Genomic DNA, 12,133 nt, shown 5'->3' on the forward strand with positions numbered 1-12,133 from the left:
TTTTGGGGCTGGGGATTTAGCTCAGTGGTATAAGCGCTTGCCTTTAAAGCAGGCAGTTGTGAGTTCGATCCCTGGTACCGATAAAAAGGAAAAAAAAAAAAAAAAAAAAAAAGAAAGGGGTATTGTTAAATAATAAGCGTAAGTCATATAATGTAAATACACTGAAGCTTGTAATAGGTATAGAAAAGGGCTGGCAGAAACATTTTGCTGTATTTGAAGATTTCAGTATCACTAGCTTAGCCAAAAAAGCCATACCTTGTGTGTAAGCCATGCCCAGCCTATCCTGGTATTTCGGAGTTGACTCAACAGATAATTATTGAGGTACCATACTACATCTCCTCCTCCTTTGGTTTTCCTATGGGATTTTTGTAGGTCCCACTTTGTTAGGAAAAATGCATTCAGACATCTCAGGCCTCTAGGGCATGGGCTAGAAAGAGGCTGGTTTAACTGGGTAAAATTGAGCTCAGTAATTATAAACTACAATATATTCCACTATAGCCTTCCTTCTCAAGTGCTTTGAATTTTGGTCCTTTACATACAGTTACAAAGAAAGAGCAGTTAGAGAAGTGGAACTCTAAGCTCAAAAGGAGAGCGCTTTCTCGCTTGCAGGTCCTGTGGAAGTTGCTCTGCTCTGTGCTGGCTTCTCAAGGGGAAACAGATTCTTCATGAACCAAAACCAGGAAGCAGCAGCGCATATGCTATCCCAAATTTGGAACTAAAAAAAACTTTATTGAGGGTAAAAGGATGCAAAAATATAAAAATCAAAAGCTTAGTTAGCATTTAATTAGCTTTCCATTCTCTGCTTGTCCAGTGCGAGCTCAATGCTATTTGTACATTTTGTAAGGGTCCTGATCTGCTCATGAAATTTTTATAGAAGGGTAAACTGAGGGGCAGATGCCTTAGGTGGCCTTTTGGGAGAACTGTCATCAGGACAGGAGTAAATGTTCATGTCTGCCTACTTCTTGCATTTCTTCATGTGTACCACGAAATAATCATTGCACGCAATGGTGAGGCCTGCAATTAGTGAAAAGAAGCTCTGAAAGCCCACTTTGCCGTCTCGGCACTGGTCCAGGTCCTTCATGATTTTGTCCACAGCCAGAGGGTCTTTCTGATTCTGGTGGTGAAGAACAAAGAAGTATTAGTCAATGGTTGCTACAACAAGTGTATCTGATTTGTACTGACAACAGTGTACGATCTCCTAATGATCTGAAATCTCCCCTTAGGTCTTAAGTGACCTTTGTAGGTCACCTAAATATTTTTGTTTTTATTTAGGGTATCTTAGTAACTTCATATTTAGAATCTGCCTAAGGACTACCCTATACTCACCATTTTGTAATTCAAACTTCTGCTTATTCTTGATAACATGGTCAAATCCTTTAAAAGGAAACTACTTAGGAAAAGATCTCATGAGATTATTTGGGAGTAAATTTCATTTCTATCTATTTTAAGGAGGTTCTAAGGATACCATGGGGTATTTTAAATTTGAGATAATGGACAGAAGGCTCGCTTTTCTCCTTTATAGGGAGGCCAAGCTAATGTGATGTCCTGACATAGTGGCCATATGACCTTGTGTAAGTTGCAGTTTCGTGTGCTCTGCTATATCAACAGTGAATGCAGTGCCATCTATAGATTCTACTCCATTTTTTCCCCTTTTGCAGTGCTGGGTTAGATCCCAGAGTCTTGTGCATACTGGGCTAACTCTTTATCACTGAGCTACAGCTACCCTACACTCTTCCCTGGATGCTCTACATCAGACCAATGTCAAAGAAAACGTGATGGGGTCATAACCCACCAATGCCGAGGATTAATGTGTAAGGCAGTGATGGACAGGTAACATCCCCTTTGCTTTCAGGAAGACTGGTCTGGTCATTTCTTTATCAGTGATGCTGGTCAGAAGAATAAAAGTGTGATTACTCCTGCAAGGTCTATGCTGTTGACCAGAGAAGGGAATACAGCTTCTTAGAGGTTATTATCAGGCTCAGACCAAGTACTGATAAATCTGGTGATACAAGTGTAGTGAGCGTGCTGGATGCACTTGTAAATCCCCTATGGTAAAGCCACGGTAAAGCAGCTGACTTTCCAACATACCGAAAACTTCTACTCTAAGCAATGAACTCAAACCTGCTCTGTGGAGCTAATTCTGGCCTCACCTCCAGCCTCCTGGCTCTGGTTAGTATGGGTGAAATTTGGATGACATACGGGGTCAACTTTATTTTTTTTAAATTTTTTTTTTTTGTGTCTTTTTCATTTTTATCGGTACCAAGGACCGAACTCACGACTGCCTGCTTGCAAGGCAGGTGCTTATGCCGCTGAGCTAAATCCCCAGCCCCGGGGGTCAACTTTAGAAGCAAAATGGTGTTAATGTAGTTAGTGTCAGCATGTCTAGAATTACCCTGTGCCTAGAATAATTGACCCTGCTATAATCGGCACTCCAAGGATCGGTGCCTTATGTTTATTCTGGCTTCTAGTTTATGTAACAATATGACTAGCAAGTATTTGGCAATGAGAATACCTTTGTCCATGTGATACCAGGGCTTGGAATGAGCACATGCTGACTTTGTGCTTTTTTGTGAGTGGGGGTGGGTACTGGGGCTCATGCATTATTCAACACCTAGAATGCAAGTGACTACAACTGTGGCAAGGAATGACTAGCTTTCACCTCTATGTGCCACTGTGTCAAGCAATGCTTTGCCTCAGTTGCACATTAAATTCAACAACCACCTCTTGAGTATCTCCAAAATCAAAGGACAACTGTGCCTCGTGGTCTAATGTGTCCTGAGTGATGTATCTGGGCTTTGGGCCATCTTCTTCATCTTCAGGGGCTGCTCAGTTAAAGGTGAGCCATGAACTCGACTGTGCTCCTGTGTTCTATAGCAGTTTCAATGTGGAAAGTGGTTATTTCTGAAACAACACTTGGCTTTTGTTCAGCTGAAGACTGATACCATTCTTGTATGGATCAGAGTTGGAAAAGCAGAATGTGATCACCTTGTGGCACCTTCTACACTAGGCTTACCATTGTTTACTCTTCCAAAAAACCTTCTTTAACTCACATTATTGCAATGGATGCAAGTAACTCCAGACGGAATGCTCCAAAAAACAATGTCCTGCAACTTTGTGTAGTGGTTGTGTCTAATTTCATCTGCAGACTGTAAGCTCTTTGAGGGCAGGGGCTGTGTCTACTTTACTTTGTGTACCTATACTATCTCACACATATTGGATGCTCAATATTGTTTAATAAATAGGGAATGAAAACCTTTTTCTGTAGTGATCTTCACAGGGAAGAAGGGAGGGAAAAGCAAGGGAAAGAAAGTACTGATTTCTATGTTAACACCTACTTCCAAAAATCCAGGGAACTCCTTTTCCATGAGTAATCTCAAGTCTTCCTTGGTTAAGTAGCATTTGTCTCCAGCAAATTTGTGAAACGTAAACATCATGGTTTCCATGGCGTGTTCCATCTGGGAAGGCATTTTGGTGGGATGTGTTGAAGCCTGTAAACAAAAAGGGTTTATGCTTAGCATATTTATTTTTCTTCTCTTTTTGAGACATCTTGCTATGCAGTTCAGGCTGGCCTTGAACTTGAAGGGATCCTCCTGCCTCAGCCTCCTGAATGCTGGGATTACAGGTGTGGGACACCGCACCTGGCCTACGCTTAGCTTTTATTTTATTTTATTCTTTTGGTCTTTTTGAGACAGGGTCTCACTGTGCAGTTCAGGCTAACCTTGAGCTTATTTTATAACCTAGGAGGTCTTGAACTCGCAACAATCCTCCTCTCTCAGTCTCTCGAGTGCTGGAATTACAGGCATACGCCACCATGCCTGGCATACACTTAGCTTTTAAATCACATGTTCTGTCAATATTTTGAAGACAAGTGTTAGAGAGTCACTAGGCTTTTCCAGCTATAAAATTCAGTGAATCCAAGGGCCAGTTCAAGTCCACTTTTGGACCTCTCAATGATGGAAATAGGCACTCAGGAATCAGTGATATGAAGGAGAGATTTTTGTGGTTGCCAGCTAATTCTACATAAATCACCTAAAGAAGAATATAATCTTGGGGCTGGGGATTTAGCGCAGTGGTGTAAGCGCCTGCCCGGCAAGTGCAGCATCATGAGTTTGATCCCTAGCACCAAAAAATATAAATTTATACTCATTTGTAAAAGCAAGATTAATGTACCTCTTTTTAACTGACAAAGCACCTATTGAAAGGACAGATATTTTTTCATTTCTCTTGGTAATGACAGAAGGGACTCAAATTTCGCTGAAATCCCACATAGAGAAGCCTAATTATTATGAAAATGTCAACCTTCCAAGCTTAACTCAGTAACCTGGTTTAGTCTGATTCGGGGATTTACAAATCTGCTTGCAGGCTGGTTTGTCTGCTGGTTATTTATATTTTACTACTGTTCTAAACTTGCTATAAGGTATTTGCATCTCTGGTGGTAAAATACAGCAGCTCTACCTCACTGCAAGTTTCCCAAAGTTTACTACTGACTTCACTGGAGAAGTAAGTAATAGTATGTTGATTCCTTTAAGGTCCTGACATGCTTTGGCAGCATGAAATAAAAGAACCGTTCCCAGTCTAGGGTGTGGTGGGTAAACAAGAGCTTTTCATCATTCAGCGTTCAGGAGAGGAAAAGAAACACGTCAGATTGCTGCATTCAGGTGGAATGAAGTTGGGGGCACAGGTTTCATCAAGACCCAGGTCCTGATACTTAACAGCAGCCCAGTGCTTTCGAGCCTAACAAGGCACACTCTGGCCAGAACAGAACATTTTTTCTAACATCATATAAAATCTACACTGGATAGGCAACAGGTGAACTTGTTTGGAGAGTGTAATATATTCCTGTAAAAAATCACAACAGGCCGTGAGCACAGGTAGGAGAGGCTGGGAGCTTTCCCTGCTGAAGACACCAAGAGGAACTGAAGATAAGCCTCAGTCTGGTTCCCCTGCTGAGAGATGCCTGTTCAACCCAGATACTACATGCTGTCTTTTACAGAGGAAAAAGTGAAGATAGTGAATGCCAGTTATATGTAAGAGCTGTAACTTCTACCCTGAAACTCCAGGAAGGTGCAAGAACCAGCATACTAAAGACTGTGACTTTAAAGAATGCTACAAGCCAGAAACTGGCACTGTCCATTTGGAAGGCTGTTCTCTAGCTAGCAGGCAGCAATAAAACGCACACTTCAAGGTCCACTGTGCGACAAATTGCAGGGGGACCACACCCATTTCCTCCTCTTCCTACACAGTCTGGACTGGCTCCCCACTGCATGGGTTTCCATGGCAGTGGGCTTAGGAGTAAATCTGCCTCACCTGGGTTGGTCTGGAAGTCTAGCAATTTTAGAAAACTGCAGTGAGTAAATTATATGGGAAGAACACCAGCTCTTGTCTCGGTACTTTTGTTGTTGTTTGCCTCAGTACTTAAATAACTCAGGAAACAAGTCAGACACAACTGAGGTTTAAAAATATCTATGCCATGCAGGTGTGGTGGTGCATGCCTCTAATCCCAGCATTTGAGAGGCTGAGGCAAGAGGGTCACTGTGAGTTCGAGGTCAGCCTGAGATACAAAGTGAGTCCAAGGCCAAGGAACTGCATAGTGAAACCCTGCCTCAAAAAGACCGAGAAAAAGAAAAAAAAAAAAAAAAAAAAAAAAAAAGAAAACAAGAAACCAAAACCAAACAAATCTGTACCTAAGCTCAGAGCTACAGAGCACTTACTGACCGATTCCCCAAAGGATACAGGTAATAGAAATGAGCAGGACACTTAGCTTATTTTCTTCACAAGGCAGCAGGAGGGCACACTGCAAAGCCACAGAAGGGAATGCAACAGGATAAGGATCCCTAAAATAGGAAAATAGGCAGATTCTCCCTACACCCCTAGGATCAAACTCTGGACCTCGAGCTTGCCAGGCAGGTAGGTGTTTATGCCACTAAGCTAAATCCCCAGCCAACAGGCAGATGTTTTCCCCCAAGACCTATAAGCTGTAAGCTGAGGAAATCTTGTCCATACTTAATATATTTTTCAAGAGAATGAGGTCAGGTCGGAGGTCATTCGGATCAGCCCTTCTTTGGTCAACACTTCTTGGTCCACACTGGCTATGAAGTGATGGAGCTTTCCTCTCTGAAGCTGTCTCTGTCCACTCACAACCCTGCCGCCAGCTCTGGGCGGGGACTACTGTGGCCAGCAGACTCCCTGCACATCTCCTAGATCTTCTGCAACAAGAATGCAGGGGAGGCCGAGGCAAGAGGACCCCAAGTTTGAGTCCAGCGTGGGCTACTTAAGAGACTTAGCAAAAGCCTGTCTCAAAATTCAAAATTTAAAAAGAAGAAAAATGTCTGGCGGTTTAGCTCAGAGTGAAGACCATGGATTTAACTCCCTGTGCCACAAAAAACAGAACTGAAAGTCAGATGCCTCCCATCACTTGGGTAACTTATGCCTCAGGGGGCACTGACCACAGGACCAGTCAGGAACTGTTCTGAAGGAGCCGTAAAGGCTTTAAAGTAACATGAAGTAAAGGGGGAGAATGCTTGCTTAATTTAACACTGTTCTTTAGGCCGGATGAATCTCACAGTCCTTCTGCCTGGGTAGCAGGACTCAGGAGTCAGCCCGGAGCTCTCTCCCCTCTTGGGGTGGGAGGTGACTGCAATGATGATTACACCGGTTACTAAAGCCTGAGTTCCTCAGGTGCGGCACGAGCGGGCCTTATTCCTGGGTAGGTGCACCCTGGCAGGAGGCCCCTAGGACTGGCCGAGAGGCAGCAGCATCTTTTCAGACTCCCCAACAACCTAGTCCTGAACTTGAAACACTTAATTGTATTCAACTGTTCACTAAGTTCTTAGTCAAGAACTGTGAATCTTTTATCCACAGACCACTAAATAATTGCTTGTTGCGTAAGTAAATGAATGAATCAAACACTTGCCTGTCTGGAACTGAGATGAAGGTGTGATTACCTAAAGAGGCCAAAAACCCTTGTAGCTCAGAGCTCAGCAGCACGAGATGAGAACTGAGAAGGACCTGGACAGGGGCCTCAATAGGATCTGTCTATGAATGGAACAGCAGAGTACAGAGCAGAGCACATTCCAGAAGCAAAAAAGAAAAATACGTGTCTTGTTAAACAGGTCTGGTTAAACTCTAACTGGACTTCTGACTCTGGCAGTTTTCTTGTGTTTTCATTCATCCCACCTTCTGCTTTGTGTTTTTCTAGCTCTGCCAGCTCACTGCTGAGCTCCAAGGGAGGCACTAACTCACTGTTTTTTTTTAAAGTTTTTTTGATAAAGGATCTGTGTCTTGAACTCAGGGCAATCCTCCTGCCTCAGCTTTGTGAGTGCACCACCACACCCAGTCCCATTTACCTTTTATTGAATCATTTTATTTTTTCCTTTTTTAAAAAACAGGATCTCACTATGTGGTGCAGACTGACTGTGTACAAAGTGCTTATGTGGCCCAGACTGGCCTCAAACTTAAAGAGATCCTCCTGCTTCCTCCTCCTCCCAAGTGTTGGGATCATAGACTTGCGACACTACACCTAGTGAATCATTTTATTCTGATGTCTGCTTGGGCAGTAGTAAGAGCAAAGGCTCAGAAATGTGATCTCTCTCTGCAGTCTTTTTCTATAGATAAAGATCCTGGACTCTACACATTTAGTTAATGTGACATGAACCCCATTTTCTAGTTTGCATGCTCCAGTGATGGTGTTAGAGATTTATTCTCTCTCCTTGATGCTTGCCACCAGCTAGTGGAATATTATTTTAAAGTATGTCCTCCCTCAATTCTAGTTATTTGTGGTTCCAGTTCTTTGCTCAATAGACTGTAAGCTCCTCAGGCACAGTCTCTCTGTAGCCAGTGCCCAGCCCTCATGGAGCCCACTGAATATACCAGTAAAAATGAAATGGTCAGTAATAATGTGACTATGGTCATCCCAGGAGAGCAAGGAAGGCATCTCCCTTACAGAAGTGTCTGCTTCTGAACAAGTCCAAATGTTTGCTCTGGACCTCTGCCCAGCAGAGGCCATAATTTTCAAGAGGACTCTTCTAAGGGTGGAAGGCCCGAGTTACTTTGCTCATCTGTATCATGTCCGTAACCTAGTTTTCTTAAAGCCACCCAGAAACTGACTGGCAATGTGTCAATAAAAACAAACATTAGTTATATAAAATATATCTGAAGTTATTTTCCTCCTGTTTTGGGGCATTTGGAAAATGAAAAAAATTTCTTTGATTGAAATTAAACCCAGAAGACATTTTTGAATTTGATCCCTAAAGGGAATTAAGAAAAATGAGTGGCGACAATAGATCTCTATCCAGGATGCCTTTCTCACCAAATAAAACTTGCCTACTAAAGAAATGGTCAGCAAATGAAAATTCCAGATGCAATTCAATAGGAAGAACTCTGAAACATTAAACTCAAACAAACACATCCATAATTCCTCAGAGTCACTGATAACTATCAGGACAATTTCTATTAGATCCTTTCATGGGTAAGTGGGAGTTGTTTAGTGGAACAATAGGAAGAACTGAAAGTTGTTAAAAGTAAGTAAATTCTTTTTGCTTTGATGTGAAGTTCTTAAATTGTTAAGTCCTGGAAAAATGAGAAGCTCACGAAAGATCCTAAAGTTTTAGTCCAGCTTTCTCAGTACTCTGAACACTAGTTTACACAGTATAATCCTGAAAGAACTTAATTGTTTCCCTTACCATTATGCTTTAGAAGACAGAATTGTGTTGTTCAAGGGCATATTAAGTGTGTAGTGTTCAAAAAGTCACATTTTTTGAGCAGTTAGTAGAAAGAAAAGGCACTCAACCTCAGCCCCACCCAGTCCCAGGCCCGTTTACACTGGGTGGCTGCAGAGGCTGGCCAGGGGCCAAAAACAGGAGGCCAAGGGCTCATCTGATGAATTCAGGAAAAGCCAGCAGTTGAGTCCAAACAATAGCTCTGTGCCCAACAGATCTAGAAAACTTGAAGAACTTCAATGAGGACCTCCAAATGCTGGATCTAGGACCCCTGTGAAAAACCACCTTCAGGCTGTCAAAAACCAAAATACCATTTAGAAGTGATGATTAAATAGAACCATATAGGAATCTGTGGACGGCTGAGGAAATTTCAAACGAGTTACAAGAACTTATTCCTGCCCCAACTCCTGGAGTTATCTTTTGCAGTTTGCTGAAACACACTGGAGGCAAAGATCATCAACAGGATGGTTCCATGGACCTGGTCTCACCTGAAGTACAAAGACATAAAAATCCACTCCTGGAGGCTGAAACCCAAGCTTCAGGGGGAAAAAACTCTGCATCAACTGCAGACCTCTTAATGGGAAAAGCTATTTCTCAAGTAAAGCTGAGGCTGGCTGCCAGGCAGCACAGGGCTGATAGCCTGGCCGATAACCCAGCAGCGGTTTTGCCACGGCCCTGCCAATCTAATTACTATTCTCGCCACAGTTCAGTCAAGACACAGCTCTTTCACATTGGCACCCTGTCCTCGTATGACTCATTTCCTCTTGGAAAATGCCCTCTAAGATGGCACAGTTCTTTTTTTCCTTCAGAGAGCATACTGTCCAGAGTATCTGCAACCAGCAGGGCCACACCCACATGGTCTCACGAAGCTGAGTCACAGGCCTCAGATCAACCGGAGAATCCTGGAGCCCTTCGTGCTAACCCCACCCCGCAGCTCTCCCTGGGAGGGAAAAGGGTGGGGGACCAACGGGAGTGGGTTTAATGCATTCCAGAATCTGGCTCAGCTCTCTTGCTCTGCTGGCCTATAGCTGCTCTGTTTTTCTCCCCATCCTACCCAGCAAGGCAGAGTTCTTGGAGTAGTTAGGTAGAGCATGTTGGAGACTGGAGAGGGCAGGAATCAGGGCTGGAGGGAACGCCATTCTGTTGGCCAAGGTCAAGCTGTGAACCAGGTACACACGGCCTATACGTCTACTCCTCTGCAAGGGACCAAAACTTTCTGGGACTGGAAGATTCATGGCACATCTGGTCTTCCTCATCTCTTTCTGGTTTTACTTACTTCAGATAGCAAGAAGAGAGCTTTCAGTAGAGAAACCACAGCACGTAGTTCTCCCCCGCCCGGCCCCAGCAACGTCTCATAAAGAAACAGACCTCCCTAACTCGACGATAAGACCCTTCTCTTCTACCTGGCCGACAAACGTGTTTAGTAAGGCGCAGGGCTGAGAAGTATCCTGTAAGACCGGAATCCTCCAGCTGCCAAGCCACCCAGTCCTCCAAACCCTCCTGAAAACTGCGAGACTCCGGAAGGGCTGGGAGGCACGAGCACATCTGCACCGAGATCGGCCTGTGATGGAAACACTAAGGAAACACACCGCCCTGGGTAGGGGCGAGAGGGGAGCCCAGGCGCAAAGCGGAAAGCCAGGGGTGGAAGGCAGGAGCAAAGAACGCAAACGGAAGGGAGGTCAGCCGTCCGGAGACACCGACGCCGAGTCCAGCCGGGAAGGGTGGTGCCGCCTCCACCAGCCCTGCGGGCCCGAGAAGGCGCCGCTCGCCCCGGCAGGGTGTGGCCGCTGCGCGGCCCCACGGATCTGCCTAAGGCCGCTCCCCAACCGCGAGGCCAGGGGCACCTCTTGGTGCCCGCCTGGCGCACCTGACGGCCAGTCCTCGGGGCTCACTGCGAGTCTGGGGACTCCGGCGCGGCGCTCCCGGCCGCACCGAGCGCACTCACCTGGGCGCTGCGGCGCTGCGGAGCGGTGGCCGGCGGATCGCGGTGGGGCGCTCTCCGCGGGCTGCGCGCCTTTGTACGTGGGGCGGCGGGGCGCGCTGGGGCGGGAGGAGCCTGCTGGCGGCGGACCCGCCCTGTCCTGCCCCCTGCACACGCCCTGCCAGCTCGTCGCCCAACCTCCCTCCGACCTCCCCGGTGCAGGGACAGCCCGCTGAACTTGCCTCCCGGGAAGGCTCCGCTAGCTCGGGACACCCACACCCACCCGGGCCGTGCCCTTCCTCTGGGTTCGGGTTTCCGAAAGTGGGTGATTATGGAACTCCAAGAATCCGGCCAGCCCGCGGGTGGGGCCGGCTGGCCCAGAGCCAGAGGCCCGCGGCCCTTGGGAAACACACAGGTCTAGGAATCCTTTTCTAGATAATGAGGGAGGAGGACACGTGGAGCCCGTCGCCCTAGCAGGAACCCACACTTGGTTGTTCTCTGATCCGGGCATCTCACCGAGAAGCTCATCTCTGCAGTTCTGCCCGCAGGGCGAGGGGAGAGGAAGTTGTTTGGGACGTCACAATCCCTATGTAGCACGAAGGATTTACCCTTCCTGTGTGTGGCTGTACCTGGACAAGTGATTCGTTTTTATTTGTGGTTAAAAATGTGAACACTGAAAGTTTCCAAGTCTCTCTCTCTTTTGGCGCTGCAGTGCATGTGCCTGGTGCTGAAAGCCATTTGGAGAAATTTCTGGAACAAATTTAGGGAAAACCTAAGTTTTTCCTAGTTGTCGTTTTTTTTTTTTTTTTTTTGTCTTTTTCTTTTTTATCGGTACCGGGGATCGAACTCATGACTGCCTGCTTGCAAGGCAGGTACTTATGCCACTGAGCTAAACCCTCAGCCCTACCTAGCTGTCGATTTAAATGCCTGTCCCGTGTCCCCCCCCCCCCACCCCGCCTGCCTACCCCATTGTAGTTTAGGGTTAAGGGCAACTTACTAGCAGCTGTGGGTGGATAAGAGCCAGTCTCAAGACCTGGGATTTTCTTGTATTCCCAGGAGAGGTCCTGGAAGGGGTGGTGAGTGATCCCAAAGGAATGAGCAGAGTCGGGGAATCCTAGTGCCACCGAGTGACTAATCTTGGCTGTCAGCAAAAGCCAATTTTGTTCAGCTCTCATTTCCCCTAGATCCCTGCAACCTTGGCACTGACTACTCAAGAGGGCGGTTCTTCAAGATCTCATATACCTCCCAGCTCCAGTTTGGTCACCAGTCAGGAATTCCCTTTGCAAGGGGAAGACACAACTGGATTTAGAATGAGACTCTTAGAGGGTAGATAGTTCCTTTAGAAATGGCTCGCAAAAAAAAAAAAAAAAAAAAAAAAAAAAAAAAAAAAAAAAAAAAAAGGCTCACCAGTCAAAACTATTCCAGGCTTTTTTTTGCCTCCAACAAAGAATTGGACGAGACAAGCCAATAACTGTGCAAAAAATGTATATGAAAA

General features: G+C 45.6%; 1 protein-coding gene across 1 annotated transcript; it reads right to left on the reverse strand.

Annotated features, from left to right (window-relative positions):
• Positions 1–708: 708 nt before the first annotated feature.
• On the reverse strand, positions 709–10,819 carry S100a10 (S100 calcium binding protein A10). Its single transcript, XM_063253591.1, has 3 exons — positions 10,663–10,819; positions 3,336–3,488; positions 709–1,114 (listed from the first exon to the last, which is right to left on the reverse strand). The coding sequence occupies exons 2-3, from the start codon at positions 3,465–3,467 to the stop codon at positions 956–958; spliced, it is 291 nt and encodes a 96-aa protein (XP_063109661.1). The 5' UTR covers positions 3,468–3,488; positions 10,663–10,819; the 3' UTR covers positions 709–955.
• Between the last annotated feature and the right edge of the window lie 1,314 nt (positions 10,820–12,133).

Source organism: Cavia porcellus, unplaced genomic scaffold (assembly GCF_034190915.1).
Source record: "Cavia porcellus strain 051 isolate PalLab524CR breed Dunkin Hartley unplaced genomic scaffold, mCavPor4.1 scaffold_1, whole genome shotgun sequence".
Taxonomy (NCBI): Eukaryota; Metazoa; Chordata; class Mammalia; order Rodentia; family Caviidae; genus Cavia; species Cavia porcellus.